This window comes from Agelaius tricolor, unplaced genomic scaffold, assembly GCF_023055355.1.
Source record: "Agelaius tricolor isolate 1412-34295 unplaced genomic scaffold, bAgeTri1.0.p SCAF_3, whole genome shotgun sequence".
Classification (NCBI taxonomy): domain Eukaryota; kingdom Metazoa; phylum Chordata; class Aves; order Passeriformes; family Icteridae; genus Agelaius; species Agelaius tricolor.
In genome coordinates, this window is record NW_027269263.1 from 35,196,564 (window position 1) to 35,221,850 (window position 25,287).

The window sequence follows — 25,287 nt, forward strand, 5'->3', positions numbered from 1 at the left end:
CTCTGCTGAAGTTTATGACATTATATGATATCTCCTGGGCTTTCACAGTCTATCACCTTTTACAGCTCAGTCTTAATGCCCTAGGTCATAAAAGACAGAGTTCATCTCATTTTACAAAGGGGAAAAGGGAAAGAAGTCCTATGTAAAACCTCCAGCTGCAGAAGGATTTTCACTTGCCGAAATATACAGTTGTGAATAGGTCCACTGAGGCTTTTCCTAGCAGCAACTCTGCCTGTTTTGAGGGATGAGTGATTTCTACAGCATGCCCCAGAGACCTGATTTCCCAAATCCAATCAGCAAAGCAGAAATGCAGCAAATGCTGTGGTCCAGGGTGGTACCAAGGTGCAGCTGGGTAACATTTTCAGGTTTGGTGGGGTTGTCTCTGGTCTTCCTATTTAGACGTAGTTAATCAGTGCTATTCATTGATGTGTCTTCACAGGACCATGTCAGGGACATATCACTTTTCAAGACAAGTCTCAGAACAAAAAGCTCACTTCTTGTCCATCCCATTTTGGAGGAAATAAAATGCAAAAGAACTGTATGTGCCAGCCAAAACCATTGCAAGATTCTTCATTCAAATGAAAGAGGTCCTTCCGATGGCAAGTGGCGTTATAATTATAGACTAGAAAAGAGCAAGATCAGCAGCTGCTGCTGCTGCTGCTGCTTGCGTTTGTTCCCTGTGTAACTGACAGGACAGAGTACTTGGCAAAAACAGACTTCCAGAAGTGGAAAGACATTTTAACCCCTGTTCTTGTCAGTCCACTCCTCTCAGGGCTCAGCAGCAGCAACCCCTTGCTTCAGGTTAAGGGAAGAGCAAGGTGATTTTTGCAGATCTGAAGGGGACTTGGTTAAGGACGTCTGAGAAAGAGGAAGGGTCCAGGATTTGCCTTCGGGCTTGGATTGCTGAATCAAAATAGCAGGTCAGTGGATACAGCGTAAGCTTAATGTGTTTTTATAGTTGGCTTAACTCAAATCTCACTTTCTCTTCTATGCCGTAAACTAAAACATAAGGTGAACAATGACAAGGGGTAAGTCTGCATAGAGGAACTATTTATTTATATATTCTGTAAAGAGCCTTTCATGGTCAGTTAGGAAACATTGATGGCTGTTATTTTGTATTGTGGTTTCTGTCTGAATCCTAATGCATCCTGAAATTCTCAGCCAGGCAAAAATCCCATTTACAATTGAGTTCAATATTGACAGAGAGGACACCCTTATATTTTTAGCTGTTTATGCCTAAGGTCTTCTGATGATCTTTGCAAAAGTGAAATAATATATAACTCACATTTCAGTCTGTGCTTGAAAAAGTTTCAGAAAGGATATAAACACTGAGTAAAAAAAAAAAAGCAGCATCATAGATATGAGTCAAGGTCTCTACAGGCATCAAATGAGCATAACTTGTGTTATGTCCTCAAAACTCACAAATCCATACCAGCAAAAAGCCTAACCCTATATCTGCTGATGAATTTAAGGGCAGCATGATAATTAGGAATGTTTTTTTCATTACACTGGTGCCTGTGGTATCTGATCTAATTTACTCTGTCCTTCTTCAGCCCTGGCCAAAAGAGTGCTTAGGAAGGAATGTGCTGGGGGGCATCGTTATGCTTTGCTCTTCCTGTCCATCTCAGTTTTAGCTTTTTAATTTCCTGTGGCCTTAAGTAATGTAGGAAGGACTCTCTGCCAACATGCTGCCCATGAACCAAGGGCTTGGGACCACTCTGCAAGAGCCAGAGTCAGCCCAAGGCTTTACTCCAAAACTTCCTGTTGCAAGGGGAGGCCATACCTAAATGGTTGTGTTGTTGTCAGAGAAAAAAAAAAAACACAAATGCAGATTTAAATTTGTTTTTGCTGTGTTGAGAAATCTAACCAGACAAATGCATAGCTATCTTTCATAGCTTTGTATAGTCAAATCTGTTCTGTAATCACCTAATCTGACCTAATGTATATTTTAAGACTTTGAATTATATTATCCTGAAGTACTTATATAAACCCAATGATAAATGTTAAGGAAAGCATTCGCTTAGCAGGAGGATAAAACAGAGCATGCAACAGGCAAGCAAAGGCAAGGAAACCAAGGCACCAAAGCCTCAAATTTCTGTAACAGTCCCACTTTTCTTTGGCCCATTTCAGAGGCAGAAAGAATAAGAAGGGGCATCCACTATCTTCCAAGAATTTCTATTCAGAGTCAAGGGCATTGAGTAAAGTGCTAAGCGATGGCTGGAATGTGATTAAATGAAATATAGTTGCTACAAGCAGATAAATTGCATTTAGTGGATAAAAATCTTCTCCCAGTCTAATGCATGCGGAAATATTCTTAATCCTGATTCCTGATATTTCTACAGTTCTGCATTTGTGACCAAAGCCAATCTACTACGCGTTGCAAGACAGGATTTGCTTCAGATCTGTAGAGAAGGTAGACCCACTTTGTCCAGCTTAGCTACTGACCAGTTTTTGGCACCTTCCACTTTCTGATAGCTGGGAAAAGGAATCTTTCCTGAACCTCCAATGCAGAAACAGAGAGTCATGTTTTTGACACTAATGGCTGCCTTCCTGTAGAGCTGCAGAAGCTCCAAGGGTGTTGCAAGCAATCTTTTTTCCTCTGTGCCCCACAACAGATGCCCAGATACCAGGAGAGACCAGCAGAACCCCTCAGCCCCTGCCTGTCTCAGTTATGTGAATTCTTCCCAAAGGTCATCTTCTGTCCTACAATTTGCCCTCAGCTTAAAGATCCTATACAAGAGGGTGACTATCTAGTCCCCTGTTCTGATATTTGGCTGCCCCCACAGTTAGCAGTTTATGTTTTGTTTCATCCTGCATTTGTCTAACTTCATCCTCTCATTGTAGCCCTGTGCTCTGCTGAGGGTCTGGGTTCTTGCCAAGCTACAACCTCCCATTATCAGACATCTTTCCTAGATCCAAGTCCCTGCTGGAGATTTCCCACTGGCGATTTCCATTACAAAATGGATATTAATGGGGAGATAGAGGCACACTTGTTGGTGGCATGGCTTAAACACATACTCCATACATCAATGGGCAAGATCTAAAGGCTCCTATAATAGTTCCAGGAAACACAGTATATCTTTGAGCATATTCTTTTACCCCATTCCTCCCCTATAGCCCAGCCACAGATTTCTTTCATTGTTCATAAAGCCCCACTTTTGCTGGAGAATTGACATCTTTGCCTCCATTTTCTTAAGCATTGCATCCTAACCACAAGATTTTTAGCAAACAGGACTGCATTTCCATGCATGCCAGTCAGACAAGTTGGCTCTTGCATTGAACTCCTTAGAGTACAACAATGACGACAAAAAATTTAAAGGTCTGTGCCAAGGCTCAGGAAAAGAAAAAGTATCATCTGGATTCTAAAGACCAAAACCCATGCTTTTTTTTTTTAAGAAAGAAAAAAAAAAACAACACAAAAAATAATCTTCAGCCCCATGCTGGCAAATATCGAGCAATCATTCTGCAGAGGAAAAGAGACAGCCTGTCAGCAATACAAGGCTTATAGTGTCTTTTCCCTGCTGATTCCCTTGGTGACTAAAATAAAAACTGGCACATTTACAGGTGAATTTTAATGGCTTACATTATGCTCTGCATCAGAGACACAAAAATATTTGTCATCTATTAACTAGGAGTTCAGGTTTTTCTCCCCTACCCCCCCAATAAATTTGCTACAGTGGCATCACAAAAATATAGACAAGAATAATATTTGTGATACACAGTAACTTTCTTGAGATTTTGTGATTGTCTTAATTACTCTCTTTCTTGCATGCTGTATAAAACTGTTTTCATTCGCATTTGGAGCTAGGATTTGTTTTGTAAGCATATGAAAGTTCCTGCAGCATCTCCCTGCACTGGGTAAGCAAGTACCAAACCCAGCACAAAGTATTTACCTGTGTATTTTCAGTTGTACTTTAATTACACTGTGTCTCACACTACCTACCTGAGCAGCCTTAGGGCTTGTTTTGCAATGCTGAAGTATTGAGGAGCAGTCTAGCTGCCAAGGAGAGAAGTAACAGCATTCCCCAGCTGATTTCAGCTGCTGTCGTAACTGTTAATGAAAGAGGCAGTCCCCAAATCTCATTTGTTTTTCAATGATTATAATTACCACAGCCAACTAAAAATACTGGTCGGGGATGTACACACATTTGTGGAATTTAGCTTCACTACTGTAACCAAGAAGTTGAAAATTTTGAAAAAAATGTCAAGCAACTTTGTTTCCTATTCTTTGCTCACACTAGAGTGGAGCAAACTGAGTGTAAGCAGAGACTGCAGAGGTGTAATATGTCCCAGCCACTGCCTCCCAGAAAGGTGGCCACATTCAGTGCTAACTGCTGGGTTTGGGTGGTCATTGACATAAAGCCCAAATACAGCCTTGCACCAGTCAATCTGCAGGTCTCAACAGGGCTTGTAACTGCAAGATTTTTTTTTTCCCCTCTCTATAGATATATGAATACAAACACCATGTATTTATGTACACATATTTTAGATGTTTAAACTTACATGTATATCCATGTATCTATCTATACAAGGGTACATTCAGGTTAGGATATGCTGTCTAAAATGTTGTTGGTGTCCTGCTTCTCTTCTACTGTTTCTAGGCCCAGCCTACCACGACGATGACAGTCACTTATTCCAGCAAAGTAGCAAATGCCACTTTCTTTGGATTTCACAGATTACTCCTAAGGTGGAAAGGCAGCATCTACAAATTGCTGTACAGAGAATTTCTTGTTTTTGCTACTCTTTACACAGCGATAAGTGTATTATACAGGTACACTCTTTCCAATTCACATGTCATTAAATGTTATACTGAAGTTTCAGACTTCCTAGAGTTAGGCTGATGAATGATGGGGGGAGGTTACCTCTTTACTTATTATCTTTTTTTGGACATTTTCCAATGTGCTTACCTTTCCATATTTACTTTAAGGTTCCAGAGGAAATATGTAGAGTGTCGATACTGTTTATCATCTTCAGCTGATTGTGCTTTTAGCCTAGCATTGAGCAACCATCCTACTGAAGTTAGACTAAATAAAAATTAAGATCAAGCTTAGGTTATACAGCTTTTGTCACTCTGACATTGAGCTGTCAGTTGTGAGAGAGCCTCCCTGCTTTAGATCAAAGTGCCTCCCTGCAGAACTCTGTCTTTGGTTGCTCAGTGGGAATTTAACAACACTGAGGTAATCATTTTGGAGTGAAGTTATATAGCCAAGAAAAGCAAAGTTTTGCTTCAAGCTAGGAAGGCATGCAAACTTGATTTTTAACCTTCCAAAGAACCAAGTAAAACTGCATGGAAGCCAGACATGGTTATTATCTGTGTGTTACCCAGCACCTGGCAGGAACATATTACAAGAAGAATTGCTTTTTTCACCAAGGTGTGAATTAAACACTGTATGACAGATGCAATGCATCAATTAGTACAGTGAAACTTTTAATTGATGAAGTACATTACATAGAAGTATTAAAATTATGGTTCAGTTCTTAAAGTGATCTCTAATTAGAGCTCTGCTTTTTATTGGAAACAAGGAGAACGTGAGCTTCAGTTTTTCTCTGATTAATCACTATTTTTTGTTCAGTAATCTATGCCTGTAAACAAAGAAAGAAAATTATAGCATTAATATGTAAAGGAACATCCAAGTCTCACAGTTTTTTAAATTAATCTTGTTTTATTGAAATGCCAGGCAATTGAGGACCATGGTAAATACACCACAGAAAGCTTTCTATATGTGCTCCAGTTTATTGCACAATTGTAAGCAAAACCCACCAAATATTTGTTATATGTTCCATTTATAAGAAGTTAAAGAATAACTGTAATACTCACCTATACAAATAAAAAAAAAAATTATACTGAAGCTTGTTGTATTTCATCAGACACCTTTTCCTGTGGGCAGAAACTACTACCATGGCCCATTTGGTATCATTTGGTGAATATTTTCCTGATTGCAAAATACAGTTGTATTTTAATCTTGTGGAAAAGAAAACTTTCATAGGAGTAAGAATTTAAAAACTGCTGCAACAATGTAACGTTTTCAAATCAGAGGAATTTGATTGGTAATCTTTTGCAATTCAAGCAGACCTGAGCATTTCCATTAAATACCACTCTGGAAAAGGAGACTAAGCTCTACTTGCAGACTTAGAGCTTGCTGTCATCTTTGGTCTGTATGGGACAGCAAAATTTTCCAGACATATTGATCCAATTAGTAGTACCATTCAGATTAGTCCTGAGAAAACTACAAAAACCAGGGAATAATACTGTTGCTTCCTCCAGCTTCTTTAATACTTGCCAAAACTGTTTGGACCTTTCCCTTTAAGAATTTGCTTGAAGGCATTAGCCAAGGTTGCTCCCCAGTGTACATATCTGATTATTTATACATGCTTGCACTTAGTAGCTAGTGCCAGAATATTATGGAAGGACAGATACATTTTATTTTTGCTGCAGATTTTTTCTTACAGGTAGCCAAAAACGGTTCTTTGAAAAATTATCAATTTACTGTGACAAATATGCTGAACAAATCCCAGTAACTTTTGTGCTTGGTAAGTACCAGTTAAATGTGAAATTATTCTTCAACTATGTCTCTGTTCAGGCATTTTGTGAATGTTGGTGCATGGAAGCATTTCAGAGCTGAGGGGCATATGGGAGGTTAGAGGTTCACAATAGTCATCTGCTTCCAACACCAACAGGCCTTCTCAAGTTCGAGTTGCTTTCATCACATCAATGTTTAAGCTCATGTTTTTAATATACTAACAAAAAAGGTTTCCATATATCTAGATCATGCCCACTTACACTGATACCTTGTACGTGATCTCCCAATGAAATAAATTTACCCTGAGTGTCACTACACAAGAGGAAATTGGGAAATTCATGGGTATGAGATACTCAGCTGGAATGTACTGTTACATTGCAATGTCCATTAAATAATTAGTATTTATTGCATCCTGGGTTTTGACATGGCTTACTGCATTTATTCTGGGAAATATAGCAGCTTAGTGATATGAACAACACTCTGCAAACTAAAATTAAAGTAACTGAAATCCTGATAGGCACTGGACTATTTTTTCCCTTCTAACCCTCAGGTTTCTATGTAACTTTGGTGGTGAATCGCTGGTGGAACCAGTTTGTGAACTTGCCTTGGCCAGATCGTCTGATGCTGCTCATCTCCAGCTGTGTGCAGGGCAGAGATGAGTACGGGCGCTTGCTGAGGAGGACTCTCATGCGTTATGTGAATTTAACATCTCTGCTGATCTTTCGCTCTGTCAGCACAGCTGTGTACAAAAGGTTCCCCACCATGGACCACGTGGTTGGAGCAGGTACTGCACTTTGCCTCCCCAAAATTCCTTTCCTTTCTCTCAGAGGTGGGGGCTCAGGGAGGGAAGGAGCCAGCCTCATTTTTTCTTTCCTGTGGCCCCACGTGTGCCTCGTACTAACCCACCTCAAAGCAATCACCTTTTTGTTAGTGACTTAGATGATATAACCTTAAGAGTGCATCTTTAATGTTCTTAAAGTCTTTAGCAACACTATAGAAATCAAACTAGCTTGACAGTCTTATGTGAATCTGCTTTCAGACCCCATGGAGGGGCCTGTCTCAAACACTCAGGCATATGGAGCAGGTACAACATTCTCTAAAGTACAAAAAACCCCAAAGTTGCAATATAGTATGATGTAGTAGGAATGGTGACTTGTTATATGGCATTGCCCCAATGTCTGGGATATAACTTGGTCTGGAGTATCAGAGGCTGATCTCTGTAGGCACTTCACAAGTACAGCTTTATCCCAATTTTATTTAAGTAGACTGCATTTTTAATAGATTGCACATTTTAAGTGTTGTGATTTACTTAAAAAACTCCTCTGCCCCAAGGGTTTTTTCTTTGTATTGAGAAACTTACTTTAAACTTAGTTTTTTCAATGATAACTAAACTAAGTATTAAACATGTCTTTGTTTTCTGTTTCTTTCAATAACACAGTGAGTGTAATGATGGTGAAGAGAGCTCAGTCGTGTAACACTTTAATTGTCTCTCAAGAACTGACTGCTCAGTATTTAAAGGCAAGGTGTGGCACTGTGCCTTCTCACTGGCATGGTCAGTGTCAGAGGTAGAACAGCAGTGCAAAGACGTGGGGATCTGTTCCAAATAAAAGTCATGTTTTCTACTGAATGTCTTGAATTTCTTAAAATTATTCCTTTGGCAGAGATTAGTAAGCAAAGTTTTAGCAAGTTAAAATATGCAGTGTAATATACATATACACATTTCAAATATGTGAGAGAAGCTTTAGATATTAAAAAAAAAATGCCAGGCAGAATGTACCAATCTTACTTTTAAAAAACCCAAACCATTTATGTAGGATTCATTGAATTTTAAAGCTCTCTTCCTTGTGCTGTGCAAAAAAACTGTTTACCTGTGCCAGTGAGAGGTCAAGGAAGCTTCTGTCCTGTCCCCAGCAATCTGCTTCTATTATGCACTGGAAAATTACAACATTTCCAGGCAGCTAATCCAGCTCTGCCTCCCTATTGCTAATGACAATCTGTTCCAAAGAGACAGAATGTCACAGCATTGTACCAAAATTGTAGACTGGAAAGCAAGTTTTGAGCGTTGTTTTTTTTAACAGTGAAAAGTCTTCTACTATAAACTGTATATAAGTATAGACAGTGTAGCCAGCTCTGGATACCAGCACTTTTTTTTTTTTTGGTAGGTTTTAATTCATAGTGTACTGCAGAGTTTTTATTGATGCAATACTGAGCTTTTCAGGGTATATTTTGCTCCTGTTAATATCCAGTGACTTAGACAATACTCTGCAATCATCCCCTCCCTAGCTCCCTGTGGCGTGGCATATCAGACTGCATGGGAAGGAGGCATTTAATATGAATGTGAGCAGCACAAATCTGATACTTACAGCACAGTCATCATTGAAACAACTTATGATGATTTTGCATTTTGCTGTCAAACTGTGAACTGCTGTGACATAACTATTGCTACACACTTCTCTTTTCAGCAAATGAACTGCTTAAATTCATAGATTTTAAATTTGAGAACAGTGCCACAATGATCTAGTCTGACTCATCCATAACACAAAGCACAAAAGCTTGCTAGCAGCATCCTTTATCATGCTGCAATTTCTGACTGAGCTGTAATACCTTCTAGGAATGTAATCAGCCCAGATTTAAAATTCAGATGGGTGTACTGGAGACTACACTGCATCCTAGGTGACCAGACGTTCACAACAGTAAACTTGCTGCTGAAGAGTGACATCTTATTCTCAGCCTGAACTTGCACAGTGCTATCTTCTATTCACTGGATTTTGTAATAGGTTTGGGTTCTTCTTTTTTTAATTAGAAGAAAACATATTTTTTCTCTCAATAGTTACCTGTTAGCAGACTGCATAAAGGCTTGAATGAAACTGAGGAGCTTCACCAACTCTTCCTGTAGGATACAGTCTTGAGTGCTGGGCCTTCCTTCTGACTCTTTTTCATGTTTTAACACTCTTTATGGAGCTGTAGACAGTAGGTCCATGTGGATTCACTCCTCTATGATGCTGACTGCTGGTGCACACATGCTGTAAGTTTCAAATGCCCAGCAGCTGTCCTGAGCACAGCAATTGTGTTGGCTGCAAGGTGCAAGGGGGAAGCTGGATGTTCAAGAACACAACTGTTAAAAAACAGAGTAATGAGTGAGCAGCTGAGCAGAGAGCACCCCAAAAGAGCTGATGGGAAACACTGAACAGAAACATGAGGTATGAGCTCAGCAACATGAGTATCTATGGGTGGCTGAAGACTGCAGTCCCAAATCCTCTACTGGAAGGAAGTACCTTAATTAATCCTTTCCCACATAACACAGAAGCAGAAAATGAAACTTTTATCTACTTGATCATGATCCTTCTTCTCTAACCACTAGTATTAAAAATATTTAATATGAATTACCTGAACCAGTCTTGTCTCAAACCATTGAGTTTTGACAGGAGAACTGAATACTTTTTGAATCACTCATGGGAGAGCATGAGTGATTTTGTCCCAGTCAGGCTTGTGTTCTCATCAATAATTTTCCTGTAATATCTCTTTGGCTGACAATGTGATACTGTTCACATCAGTATCCTTTGATTGTTTATTGATTGCTCTCCATGTCACTCTTCTGATACTTTCACAAGGATTCAGTCCCCTGTCATTCCTTAGATCATCCTTTTCATGATCCTGGCACAATGTTTGACAAATATTTCCCATTTTCTAGAGCTACTTCAGTCTTCCGATGCTTGTCAAAACCAGTATTCTTGTTTATAGAGTTTCTTGGTTAATTCTTTGAATGCTTCTAAATAAAAATTGCATGACCATATTTAGAAACCATGCAATTTTAATAACTGAAATTTTATATCCTCCCTTATATTTAATGTAATATAAAGTGTTTCCTTACCACTGCAAAAACAGTGAGATATTCTGAACTGCATGTTGTCTGTATTGCCAGCAGTAAGAGCAATCCAGAATTAGTATTTTCTGCAATAAGTATACTAGACATTATTAATATTAATCAAAGAGAATATTTAATCAATATTAGCACAAAACTTCAATGCCAATTTGAACTTTATAATTTCAAAAATCAGATTTTGTTGAGCTTTCTGAACAGAAGGTGCCCAGTTTCAGTGGAAAGCTGAACTGATCCTTGCTGTTCTTTGTGACCCCTTCAGACTGAGTCTTTCCAGAGCCTCCAAATGACTTGCATCCAGTGTTTACTCCAGACTCAATTTTTTGTTTTTCTGTCTGTTTCAGCCTGACAGACACATGTTTTCCTGTCCTGTAATAAGTAGGCTGGCTGGACAAAAACTAAAGGCAGCCTGAAAGACTGACTTTTAGGAGTCAGAAGCCATGACTAGCAGGTTAATTTGTCTGGTTGCCTGATTATTTCTGTGAAGTTAATTATGAGAAATGCAAAATGCCCAGGGAACTTTTAAAAGCTTTATCTTATTCTGTTCTGAAATTCTATGATACTGCATGAGCACTGTCTCTTGCTGCTGAACATTTCCTCTTCCACAGTGTCTTCTGTCCTGTCCTTGCCTTTCTTCTCAGTAGTTGCAGTATTTCATACCTCCTGTGTAGGTTTGTTCCAACTGTACAATAGTGACATTTTCCTCAAAGACAGAATATTTAAGATCACTGTGTTTAGCAAATCTCCTTTAACTTAACTCACATTTCTATGCATCACAACTGAGTTTATATATATTTATTTGTTTGCTGTGTCATGTGTCATTAGCGATGTTAGCCATAATGAACATATTCTTAGTTACTCGTTTGAGCCTACTGTCAATTCTCTTACTGAATTTTCAGCATTCAAACTTGTAATTGGTTGGCTGAGCCCCCTATTTTGGGGCTGTCATGTTACTAACTTTGTCTTATTTCAGAGCTAATGTCAATACAACAAAAGAAGCTTTATACCCACATGATAGATGTCGCATACCTGAGCAAAAACTAAGATACTTCAAACATGACAATTGCTCCAATCCCAGAAAATACAGGATTTGGAGAAAGGAAAATGTGAATTTTCTGAAGTTGTTTTTGTCAAAGCCTGGGTGGAAGGAGGACAGCAGAGCAGAGCTTTCTTCCCCTGAGGGGTAGAGGTGTTGCTCCAAAAGGCAGCTGCTCCTTTGCCAGTCCCAGGCAGAGATTGGCTCTGGTGCAGGATTTGTCACACACAGCCCTGGCTCCCTGGTTCTGTGACCTTGGACTTGCTTGCAGCAGGAGGAAGCAGGGCTTCACAAGGCAGGAGAACTCTTCAGGAAACCTAAAACCTTCCCAGCTCCCCAGCAAGGCAAATTGCCAGGCAGAGAGCATCTTCAGCTTGCAGCCCCACAGCATGTCACCTGGCCCAGTGTCCCCTTAGCAGCGGGATTTCTGTGCATGATTCCCTCTTCATCACTTTGCATGCCTTCATAACCCCAAAGAAAACATCAAACAATCTGTCAGGGAAGAATTTCACTGGCAGAAGGCACACACTCTGTTGGGCTTTGTTTCATGCATGCACTTGTATCCTCTGTTGCTTGCTCGCTGCTTTGCAGATATAACAAAAAAATTATCAAAATCAGAAGGTCATGTAACTGCCCTTACAATATGTCCAAAGGCTTCTGAAAGCTATCATTGGTGAAAAATGTTTCTTGACTGATATGTCCAGTTCCTTATTTTCCTGAAAGCAGAATATGAAACTAGAGAGTAATTTGTACAATTCTTAGTATATTCTATGTATCTACCATCTGTCAGCAGTTAGATATAAGACCACAGTAATAATAAATTATTGCCTATATTGGTAAAGAGGAATTCAGCATGGGAAATTAATGCAAAAAGAAGTTCTTTCAAGCAAGATCTGACCTGAATTTTTTTTAAGAGGAGGTTACTAGTTAGAATTATAAGTTGTGTTTAACAGAGTTCTTTGCAAATAATACATAAACAGATAAAAACATATTCCAAATTTATAGAATCAGTAGTACTGAAAGCATAGAATAAATGAAGGTTGTTTGGGGTTTTTTTGGGTAAATAGGTTTTATGACAAAATATGAAAGAAAACTTTTTGATGATCTTAAGTCTCCCCACCTGAAATACTGGGTCCCATTTGTCTGGTTTGGAAATTTGGCATCAAAGGCACGAAAGGAGGGAAGAATTCGAGACAGTGTGGATCTGCAGACACTGATGAATGTAAGTAAAAAAAGGAAATCTACAAAAAACTAATCTATTGTTTTTGAAATTGCTATGTTGCTTTTCACTTACATAATTGGTTTTATTTAGTATGCACAGACCTCCTGTGTCATCTAAATGACCTTACTCAGGATTTATCCCACTTTTCTTTGTGTACCAATGCACACTTAAACACACAGCATCATTCACTGGGATTCTTTTTAATATGACTAAGAAGGTATTGCAAAAAGCAAAAAATTGATGAGTAAAAAATTATTGTAACAGCACTCTAAATTCATACTTGTCCCGTTGCTTAAAATATGAAAAATGAGAATAATTTGGCATTTTGAAGATTTTATTATCAGCTTCAGAGAATATAATCTCCCTGAATATTTCATTATGTGGTAAAATATCATTTTTATGATGTAATATATTCTCTTTCATGTATCACTACACTGTGAATAAAATAGAAGCAGAAGATGAATTGTGAAGAAATATGAAGTATACTAAGCACTCCAACTCCATAAAGTCAATATTCAAATGGGGTGCCGGGTACAGTTATAGTATCAATTTATATATACTTTACTTTATTTTCTCCCTATCTTTTTATATGTGCAAAAATAAACTGCAACAAAATATTTACAATTCAGAATTGTATCCCATGCAATTTTATTTTGTTGTGGTTTCTTGTTGGTTGGGTTTTCTTCTTTTTCCCTTTTAGGAGATGAATAAGTACCGATCTTGGTGTAGCCTTTTGTTTGGTTATGACTGGGTTGGAATTCCACTGGTCTATACCCAGGTACTGAGCTATTATCCTATAGAAAGTTCAAAACACAATTTCCATAAAAGGGGGGTTGGTACCAAACATTCATGATATAAAACATTCATAGTCCCAACCTGAGTCTCTGAGATACTGAGTACTGGTTCACTTGTACAGGATCATGGAGGCCTAGCTAACTATTTAAGGCATATTTAATGCAGAGATGTTTTGAAGATCTTGTGTAATTTGGAAGAGGGGAGGGAAGCACTGAAATGTTCTTCTGTTTCCTGAGTGTTCTTCCTGGCCATAATTATTCCTGTGGTCTCTGTATTTGCAATACCTCATACAGATTTATAAATTATATGGCAAAAGGCAGACAAAGGCCTTTGGGTATGGGTTGGCCTATGCATAGGATTGTATTTGTTCATGATTTCAATGAAGTTCTGTTCTTTGCAGGTTGTTACTCTCGCAGTCTATACCTTTTTCTTTGCCTGCCTGATAGGGCGTCAATTTTTGGATACTGACCAAGGGTACCAGGGACATGACTTAGATATTTACATTCCAATCTTCACACTGCTGCAGTTCTTCTTCTATGCAGGATGGCTCAAGGTAAGCTGGCTTTCTGGACAGGTGAGGGGGGAACCCTCCCTGGGGGGCAGGTCCCCTGTGACACACGTGTAAAATCTCCAGTGAATACTGAAGTTACACCAGAGGTGAATTCAGCCTGAAGTGTTCTGTGGTCATACAGAAATAGCATGCAATGCATTTTTAATTCCACCTGATAGACTGTACGGTAAGAAATGGTGGTGAATGTGAAAGAGCCCATTTTAGTAGCACAAATGCCACCACAACTCCAAGTATTACTCCCATAAGGTCTCTGGACTTGGACTATAAAGTGACAGAAAAGAGATTTAAAAAACTCTTTCTCCCACTCCATTCTGCAATGGGGAGCTATGGCTGCAGACCTGGCATCAGCTGAAAGGGACTGAATGATACTTTCTTCTTGTGATCAAAGCTGGAACTGTCTGCTGTTAACCTCATCAGATGCAGGCAATTAAAGGTCCCCAGTTCCAGAAGGCTATGAAAGAGTGACAGACAATATTGGCTAAAACTCCACTGCATAAAAATGTTCATTAAGAAGAAGAGTTGTAGAGGAATTGGATGCTGCCCATCAGCCCATTGATGACTGCTGGCTAACATATCACAATCAATCTGATAGTTGAGTAATTAAGCCACATACTTCAAGGTGGTTCTCTCCTCTGAAACAGACTTGCTGGAAAAAATTTTCATTGGGGCCCACGTACATTAGATTTCCTTTTGTGTTTATCAATCATGGATGGAAACATAGAGCTAACTTTTCTGTTAGAATATAACTTTTCTGTTAGAATATAGATTGAACACAGTTGGCCGTATACATGCCCTCCCACAGCCAACTCTGAAGGGCAGAGTAGAGAAAGCAGCACACCAAGCTGGCAGATTGTGAGGAAAAGTAAAGTGTGTGCAGGACAAGCTACTCTAGTGTTGTGTCCTAGGAAATGAGGGGGAAAGGGATTTTGCTGCATAGCCTGGATGGGAGCGGGAGAGAGAGAGGAAGGGAGGCTGGTACAGTGAAGGCAGCAACTTCTGGAGAAAAGTGAGGCTTTATCTGTAGTCAATGTCTTCCCATTATACTAGAGGGTTAAAAACTGTAAGCTGTTCCTCTTGACTGCCCTGCTGGTGCCCCTGAAATGGGTTTTCCTTCTTCAGCAACCAAGGATGTTTATAGCATCTCCTCCTATAGTTAGGCTCAGAGCTTCCAGCCATCTCCTGGCTGTGGCAGGTATGAGATGCCATTGTAACTGAAAAATATTCTGCATAAGGAAATGAGAGAGAGGAGAAGTTTTGGAAGTTAATTTAATATCAGCAGAGTTTCCTCAGACTGGGGGTTCATCCAAACCTTCAGTGCCCCGAGTGAGGATATTTTTTTCTTGAAGGTTACAGCCAGTTTCCTGCTGAGAGTGTTGGACTTCGGCTGCCAGGCACCAAAAAGGGCCCTGAGGTATTGACTTCCAGTAACTTGGCAATTCCTCAGAAATAATGGATAAACTGAGCTCATTCCTTGGCCTCAAGCCTGGTCTGTAATATCTATAATAAAGAGCCAAAGTTTCCCATTACATGAGACACTTCTAAATCCCCATTTTCTTTACAGGGACAGATGAACTGCCCAAATACAGAGTTTAGTTGTCCATCACTACATTCTTTTCTGGAGAATAAAGTCATGTCTCACATGCCAGGACCAGGTCAGCCAAAAGAAACCACCACCACTATTTGCTCTGTCCCAGTCCTCACTTTTTTAAGCTCACATGATAGGTTTTATGGTGGACTTTTGGGTGGTGGTCCACTGGCTTACATGAAGCTGATCCATGTCTTCCCTGGAGAGCCACAACACTGACTGTGTTCTGGTTCCTCCCTTTTGCAGCACTTTCATAACTGTACCCAGAATTTAATGCCATGTGAATGAGTGTGAGCAGAGGTGACCCCTGTCTCCTTTCATTGCTCCCACCTTACAGGTGTTTTTGTAGTGTTAATCTACTCAGCAGTTCTTTTGTTGTGTGCCCATGCTGGCCGGGGAGGTGGTGGCCTCAGAGAGCCAGCAAGTGTTTATCCACAGGGACAGTCTAGAGGCACACAGGAGAAATATGTAGGGACCAGCTGCCTTACAGCTATAAGTTATTTAGACATAGCTGTCCATGGTGAGGTTAATGAACAGGACTGTTTATTAAACAGTTGCTTTACCCATATCCACATTAAACCAAGGACCCTACTGCTGCTCCTGTGCATGGCCCTGGTGATCACAAGGAAGGCTTGGAAGGGTCATCAAGAATGTGATCAGCTTCAAAACCAGGGCTTAAAAAGATAAACAGAAGGAGAAAAGAATAGAGGGGAGAGGATATTTAATGTCAGTGTACCAAGAAACTAGGAAATAGAGAAGCACTCTGCATTTCCTAAATTTTTTTTTTATTTAACCTTTTTTTTCCCTCCATCAGCAGTATGTGCTTACTCTCTACACAATGTACTTAGTAATCATGGGAGTGGGGGGCAGTCTCTGTGGGCTTTTTCCCTGGATATGAGGAGCCAGAGAGAGTACCTTTCCAGACTAGCTCCCAGACTAAGGTACCTCACCATAAATGTGTCTGAGCTCACTGTTTGATTGCGTCCTCCATGGGATGAGCTTCTGCCCTGCAGTTTAACCACTTCAGGTACACAAACCCAAGCCAGCAGGCTGAATTAAAGATAGGTTCTGTCTCTGGGATTTGGCTAGCATGATGCAGAGTTAACTTGAGTCAAGTTTTTTGTATGCTGCTTTTCCTCAAAAGCCCTGGAAGGTTGCCATTGGGGTTAATGCTCATAAATAAGTAGGGGCTGAGGGCTGAGGTGGAGAGATGAGCCCTACTCCCTCCAGCAGACTCCAGCTGCAAGGCTTGGGAATACTGACCCCATGGACTGGTGGACTATTGCAGACAACAGTGCAATAGCTGCTAAACCATTCATTTAAATGAGCCAAAGCCAACAGTAAGGAAAAGTAATGACTATTGGATGTGACAATTACCTTGGCCCAGACACGTCTTAGCTCCCAGCAGGCCAGCACTGACAATTGTGATTGACAGCACCAGCGAGGCACAGAGATATGAATCTATAGCGAAAGCAAGCTGCTCCTTGGCTAGGCTGGCAGAACAATCACACAGGAGCTAAAGCTATGATTGTAAGTGACAGGCAGGGAGAGAGAGAAAAATCCAATCCTACTTTCTCTACAGCAGTAGTCCTGACATGGCATGCCAGCCTCTCGTCACTGTCTCGTTTTCTTTCCAGGTCGCTGAACAACTCATTAATCCGTTTGGAGAAGATGATGATGATTTTGAAACTAACTGGTGCATCGATAGAAATTTACAGGTTGCTGTTGTTATTTCTACTTCTAGCTTTACTCTACCATAGGTTATCATTATATCTAATGCTATGTCCTTAATTGAGGAATAAATCAGGGCAACAAGTGCTAGCAAAACATATTCTTTTCCTGAAGGATCACCTGTGGCTGAGATCCACAGAGTTTGTTTGCACAACCTAATTCATCTTGATTTTGGTATTTGGCCTTTACAATGCCTGACTAAACATGCAAACAGCTGACCTTAAATTATAAAACCGCTCTATGCCTGGAAAAACATGTAATGTAGGTCAATCCTGCAAAATCCAAAATTCATTCCCACATAGATAAGAACACATTTTGCTAATCTGAATGTCTCGTGATTAAAATATTGTATATGAACCTTCCTTTAAAGGGAAAGGCAGCAAAAATAGTAAAAACACTAAGCAGGGCCCTGAACTAATAAGCAGGGCCAGTAGCATGACTCATGTTGGGAGACTGCTGTCAGCCACAGCAGTATCTGTGGTCAGCACAGGAGCAAGTGTCCCCAGTCACAGGGGCTATGAGATGACAAGGGTATAGTTTTACCCCTGATTCCCAAAAAGCCCTGGCTGTTTTGCTGTCAAGGAACTCAGAGACATGAGGAGGTCCCACAGCACCTTGCTGCTCCCCCTGCATAGAGCCAAGCTCAGGGCTGGCTGAGCTGCTGTCGGACTCCAGGAAACCACATCCCAGGAGTTAGGGGGAGCAAGGGCCAAATAAACCACCAAATTAAGCAAAGTAACCAGAGTAAGCCATGCAGGTATATGCAAGAATGGGAAAGGACTCCACATGGACAAAAATGCTCTCTGGCTTATGACCATGTCAGGTGCTCATGCTACTGTGCCTTAGAGCCTGTTCTGTAAAATTTATTTAAAAAGTGTTCACATACTTGATTTGGAATGTCTTAAAATGGCAATGAAGCCTATCAGAAAGATTCTTGACCTCTGGACACTTCAAGGAGCACACGTGTAATACTTTACACAGATTTTCCATAGCACATGAAGGATCACATCTAACTCATTAAAGGTGTGGGAAGGACTTCAATCTGGCATAAATATCTCTGCAGTACAGAAGATTCAAGATTCAAAATTTATTCTCTCAGGAGTATAGGCAGATATAGGGGGTTTATTTTGTAATACTGAGTCTCTTCTAATGCCCAGGCCATCATACACAGCTTATGTTAAAGGGTTTCTGAAAGAAATGTTGACCCAGGGAGTATAAAGTAGACTATTTCATATACTCCACTATGTTGAAAGTGACATGATTTGTGCAAAAAAAATTTAAGGTTTCACTTCTGGCTGTGGATGAGATGCACATGAACTTGCCAAGGATGGAGAAAGATATTTACTGGAATGATACCTCTGCCCGCCCACCCTACACAAAAGCAGCTGCTGATTACTGTATTCCCTCCTTTCTTGGATCAACTATTGAAATGGGGTGAGTGGCACTAAGGGTCCTTAATGCCATCAGGAAGGTCACCGCCCCCACAGTCTGCACTGGCTGGCAGACAGTCAGTGCAGGGATGTGGGCTCTGATGATACTTCCAGTGGAGAAGGTGGAAATGGGAAAAGAAATTAGGAGGGAGTGGACAGGCTGGTGTTGGTGGGAGGGTGTCTCCAGTGGTCCATGTGTTCATCCAAGCTGTGCATGCATATCTTAAATTGTATAATCAATAAATAGAGCGTATTTGCAGGGAGGGTTTGTTGATAGTCTCTGAACACATATGTTGAGAGTCTCTGAGCACAGGATGATACCTGAAGACAATGACTGACTTACCTTAATGATACTTGCTTTGCTGCAGCTTCTTCATGCATCCCCAATTAGCAAAACAGCTATTCCTTTGTTCACTTAGTTAGCAGATGACAGCTGAAATCAGTCCAAACTTTTGTGAAGATCAACAACAAATCATCTTAAATGTTTTATGACTTTTCATTGACTAATAATCCTGGCACGGAAGTTGAAATGGCAGATTTTGTGAAGGTATGAAGAGGATTTATTTGCAGAGATCAGCAAAGAGCAATGGTTACAAAGACTAGAGGGTATGGGATTGCCCCCTGTTGTCAGGATCTATATGAGGAATCAGTGACAGGCCAGTTAGCTTAGAAGCTGTTAGTTTAAATACTTGTGACATGCTGTAATACAGACAGATCAATAAGCGTAAATACCATCCTGACTGACAAAATACCAGGCAAGCAGATGTTCTCATCTGAAAATCTTTTTTAAAACTTTACAGAAGACTTTTTTTAACTTTAAAAATTATCTCAAGATATTTATAATTTTCCCATCATTTCCCACCTTTATAAAAATAAAATGTCTTTAATTTTTTGTTTAATTTGGCTTTAAAATTGTGGTTTTCTCTTTTTTTTTTCTTCTTATTTTTTCATTTTTGCATGCATTCTACTACAAAGGACAATGGTTTTATCACACACAGCCTTTTCAGAGGTTATTTCCTTCTGGAAAAAATATAAAATGGCAAAAAGAAAAGTAAAGAAGGAAATAAAAAACTAAAGAAGAAAAATTCATAGAATATAATTTATTTTAAGGTAATTTCTAGGGGGAACAGGTGGCAAAGAAGAAACATCTTTAAGTCTGAAAACAATTTTTTAATAAAAAAGTACTTCACACAAAAACTTAAGGAAGGAGAAAATGAGAAATAGCTCCCTGATAGCTCCTGTGAAATGCAAACAGCTCTGATGTGTTGACTTTTTATTAATTATCTTCTCATGTGAACCGTTTCTTTGTTCATATTTCTAAAAATTATGGATAACTCTTATGCAAACTTCAAAAACAAGCTCTAAAAATTCTTCCAAGTCCAAATCAAATATATAAAACTTGAGCTCAAACCCAAAGTCTTCTCCAGCCACAAGCTAACATCTGAAACAAGTTGCCTAAAGAGGTGGTAGGTGTCCCATTCCTGTAAACATTCAAGGCCAGGCTGGATGGGGCCATGAGCAACCTGATCTAGTTGAAGGTGTCCCTGCTCATCACAGGGAGGCTGGATTAGCTGCCTTTAAAGGTCCCTTCCAACATAAACTATTCTATGATTTTCCCGAATGCTGGATGAAGTTTCTCTGTCCCTCCAGGTTAGAGCTGCCTGCCTGTGCTCCATGCCTCAGGTTTGGCCCAAGCCCCTTTGCCATTCTTGTTCTTAGGCCAGGTAACTGAGCCAGTTTGGCTTGCCCAGACTGCACTGTCAGTGACGTGCACTGAATTCACTGGCATGTGCAGCAATAGTTGTTCTCATGAAGCACCAAGGCTGTGCAGGAGAAGAGTACCAGGTACAAGTGAGACCTACAGATACACTGTCATGCCCCAGAAGTAAGTGAGATTTGGCCATCTGAGTAATTTCAACTTTTTTTGAAACTGTTGTCCTCTGCTTCCAGCAGTAGCTTTTTCACTGTTGCTATTTTTCTTGAAGGATTCTCCTGAAAAAGTAACTACAGCACTGAGTAGGGTTCCTTTCTCCCCTTTCCCTCACCCTGAGCACAAGCCTAACCATGTTAGAAGGTTAGGCCTAAGAAGGCTGCAACTCAAATATAAAAAGGTGCCAGATGCCTGGCTGGATGCCCTCCCAGCCTGGTCTGTAGGGGAAGAGACATCTGGATGTGGAGAGTTCTTTGTGTGATCTGGCTGATTCAAAGGCACAGACACTCTTTCCTGGCACCCTCATCTTTTTCTTCCTTCTCTTTAGGGACACACTAGGGCCTTGGTTCCTATGTCTTGGGTCCTATGTCTGAGACAGAGGGATAAATGTGTATTGATGCTTCCTGTATTTAAGTGACATGTACTACCTGGCTTTACTTGGCAGGCTGGCTGATACCGAGTTTCTCTATGGGGAAGAGTGGCCTTGGGAAGAGGAGAAACACCAGAGACAGCATTCGGTTTTGAGAAGAGTCAAGAGGTTTCTCAGTGTCCATGAGGGTCCTTCATACCCCACTCACCAGCGCTACAGCCGGCAGACGAGTGAGAATTCAGTGTTTTTCCCAGCAGATGAAAAAGGGCACATCAGACGGCTGCAGGAGATGCACACAAGAGGGAGGCACTCCACCTTAAGCTTCAAGAAGAAACATGAAGGAGTTAGCAGAAGTAACAGACTTCATGGTAGCCGAGAGCTAGGACCCATAACAGAAACCTCAAGGAACGAGGCACAGTTTGGTGACAGTGACACCTCATCTGACACAGCCAGGCCAGTTCCTGAGGTCATTGTTTCTGAAGCCCAAGAGATTGAACGTGATGTGCTGGACAAATCAGACCTCCCAACAGAGCGCTCTGCAAGCATGCCAGAAGAGAAGCTCCAAAGGATCATAGCTGAGGCAAATGTGGCTCTTCTGAACCAACACTTTTTCCCCCCAGAAATGACTCCATACCTCTCAAGTTCAGAGGTGCATCAGTCACTTCCTAGTGTGATAGGAGAGCCCAAACATGAGCCCCAGGTTAGTAACATAGCTGGTCTCATAACAGACCATGAGAGAAACCTTCAGCGATGGAGTTTACCAAGCTTCCATAGTCCTAGTACAGCATCAAATGCTGATGATGAACCACCTTCAACAGATTCTGGAACAACTTCACCCCAAAGGACATTGAGAGATGAAAAAAATGGTACTTCTGCTTGTGCTCCACAAACATTTGACATGCAGGACTTATGGGAAAACCTGGACAGTAAAGAAACAGCCATAGTAGAATTTTCTAATGAGGAGAGTGAAAGAAAACTTTGACCATTCTTCCTCTGGGTTTGACTTCTTGTCTTCTCTTGAACAGGGCTCTCACACAAATTTGCTGAAAGTGCAGAAGGGCAGACTCAGTACTCAGACAAGTCATGAACAAGATGCAACAGAGGATTTGGGCACCTAAATAGGAGGCCTCATGGTGACATATTTTAAGCCACTTGGTCACTGGCTTGAAATCTGTGACCCTGTGGGAAATACATTTACAGAGAGTACTGGGAGCCTCAGGATGTATATGGCAGTGAGCTGTGCAGATGTAACTAGAGGAAACACTAGGGTTTTCAGAAGAGTGGGTATGGTTCTGTCTACTTTGGATATACACTGAACTCTGCTGCCTTTGTCTGCTCCGTCAGCTTAAAGTCCGTGACATCCCTGTAAGATCCACCAACAGTTTTCGTTTCTACTCAGGTGGCTCAAAGGCAAGATGTGGGCTCAGTTCCTTTCTCAGCCTGGACAGATTCAGCCCATCATCTCTCACTGCCTGGAGGAACACTTGAAAAATCAGGCCCCACATTTTTGTAGGACAGTATTCTGCCCCACACCTGATGAAGCTATGCCACTAAAGAGTAGAAAAAATAAAAGGATTAAATGTTTGATTTCATTTTAAGTAATGGAAGGTGCAAAATAGCTGATGAGCTGGGCATGGTATGTCTGAGCTCTGGAGCACATACGTGGCATACCCAGTGACAGTTTATTGTAAAATGAGGCTCCCAGGCAGCTTCCCTAGGGATGACAGGGCAGCAGCACTCTCTCAAGAGGTGATGGAGCTGAAGGTGCAACCAAGCCTAAGACTCCACTCTTGTGGAGCTCTTCAGCTGGAAGTGCACTGGCTGTAGTCATCCCAGGCAGACAATAAAGTGACCCATGATTCCTACCAAAACTGGTCTCCACTTCCGAAACCTCTCCCTCATTCCCATGCTAACCAGATGTACCACACACATTCTTAATTAACCCAAACCTGAGTCAGCATTAGGTGGCTCTGCGGCTCCAGAGATGACCAAGCCACCTCCCCAAACCTGCTGATAGTGACCTGGCCTTTCAGCTATCACTCCTGCAAAAGAAGTCTTAAAGTAGGCCAGGAAAGCAGCCACAGCCCCTTGGGTTTAGCTCTCAGCCATGTTTACAAAAGTGCAGTCTGGAGCGTGTTGCCAACATTATCCCATCAGTGAGTAGAGGATAGACAAAGGAGAGACAAGGTAGCTCAGGGACTGAAAGGACAGAGAGGGGGGGGACCAAAAGTTGTGAGTCTGCAACAACCAGCAAAAGCAGTATGGACTGCATGGACAGCAAGTCCATCAGCTCTCTTGCTCAGAAGGCTACACTTCAAAAAACAAACCAGCCTCTCTGCCATAGTAACTGGTAACACCAGTGGCTCCTGGAAGACTTTAGGACTCGCTGGACCTGGGAAGGGAATGAAAAGACCTGCCTGCTCCTGCTCCTACAGCCAACAGCTTAAGTGAGGAACCCTTCTAGCTGATATCACATACAGCAGGACCCTATCTCATCTGGGTGGGCTTTGAACAAAAATCAACTGCCCTCCCCACTTGTTCTTCTTCCAGCTTTATTTAAGCCTGGAAATTGGCTCCTGCTGCTGTTTGTTAGGCACAGTCTGAGCAGAGCCACGCTCTCAAACCCTCCAAAGACACTAGACAACAACACGTTTGTTTGTCCCATCAGTTCAGGAAGCAGAGGACACCTGGCCCAAGGAAGCACTGTTTAAACTCATATTATGTGAATTCCAGTTATGCAGGAAAGCCAAGCACAGATTTGCCAGGCACCTATGGAAGGACTTCTTCACACCATAGGATGAGGTGACACTGGTGTCTGACAGCAGCTTATTGAAATTTGATCACAGTTTGGAGTCAGGCGTTCTGGTGCAACCTCACACTTGCCACTCCACAAGTCTTCAGGCAATTCAGGTTGCTATGTTTAGGTTTGACCAACAAAATGAGAAACTCTGTGGAGTGAAATTATACGGAAATAAACAGCACCTTAGCCTAGCAGTCCAATTTTCTGAATGGCCCTTATGCAACTTGTGGAAGCATTCCCTTTTTCCTCCTGATTCCCTCTTTCTTGTAGCTGAAGCCACACTTTTCAATTCAGTGTTTCTCAATGTAATTGCCTCTGCAACTGTCAAGGAACTTAATTTACCAATGTGCTTAAATAATAATAAATGGCTAATTTTAAGTACAAACAATACATTTTAAGGACAGCCAGACAGCTCCAGTCACACAGCTAGAAACAAAGTAAAAGTAATTGCTGCTCTCCTCTATAGCACTTTTGTCAGAAGAGCAGTACAAGTCTCTGGGGAGTTTGGCCAGACATGTATAAGAAGGGTTTTCAGCAGCTGTGAAGGAAGCCTGGCCCACAATCTAGCTCTCTCCTCACAGTAAATCAGCTTGAGGAGCTGTGCTTCATGCTGTATGGGAACTTAAGCCAGAAATTAGAGATGACTCTCAAGTGTCCACCACAAACCTGCACTGAGAGTCCTGTCCCACCATACCTGCTCCCTCCAATCCTTCACACAGCTTCCACCAGGGCTTAAGGTATTGGACCAAAATGCTCTTTGTCCCCAACCCAGACATCAGCTTGTTTCATCCCAGCACTGCTAAGCGTGAAAAGCCTTCCCAGCTTCTCGTCATCGAGCTCTGCTCATCTTCTTCTCAGCCTGGCTGCTGCCCAGGAGGCACACTGCTGCTTTCCACCAGAACATCATACATCTAATCAGCAATGATTTTGCTACCTCTCCCACTCGCTCTGCCAGCACTCCCCGGCCCTGCAACAGTGTTCATTATTTGATGGAGGATGAGGGTGCCACACAGCAGCCATTAGGTAGATAAAAGCTTAATTAGGAATTACAGCTCTGAAGTCACGCAATGCAATCTATAATACACAACCCAGTGGGCCAGCTCCAGGTTAGCTACAGCATTCTGTTCATTGCTTCTAAAGAAGCTAGCGCTGGGATGAGTTACCAGAAAAATTTCCTCTTGTCATTTAGCCTGTTATCTCACTTTGGCAAACATCAGTGTACTCTGATTTGTATTAAATTGTCTTTCGGGATTATGTGCTCTCTTACACACTTCTCTCAGTAAGCTGTTTGCCTTAGCATGGTAAATGGAGTATTTTGGCAAACCCAACAAACTGCAATCCATGTTCACAGGTATTAGCAATCATGAATTATTGCATGAATAAAGGCACTTTGAGACACACCATCGTCCCGGTTTT

General features: G+C 41.1%; 1 protein-coding gene across 1 annotated transcript; it reads left to right on the forward strand.

The window, feature by feature from the left end:
* Positions 1-685: 685 nt before the first annotated feature.
* On the forward strand, positions 686-25,269 carry BEST3 (bestrophin 3). Its single transcript, XM_071423442.1, has 10 exons — positions 686-920; positions 4,602-4,771; positions 6,437-6,531; positions 7,072-7,305; positions 12,505-12,659; positions 13,360-13,437; positions 13,855-14,007; positions 17,248-17,328; positions 18,624-18,775; positions 21,147-25,269. Exons 2-10 carry the CDS (start codon positions 4,620-4,622, stop codon positions 22,051-22,053), a joined length of 2,007 nt encoding a protein of 668 aa, XP_071279543.1. The 5' UTR covers positions 686-920; positions 4,602-4,619; the 3' UTR covers positions 22,054-25,269.
* Positions 25,270-25,287: the final 18 nt, after the last annotated feature.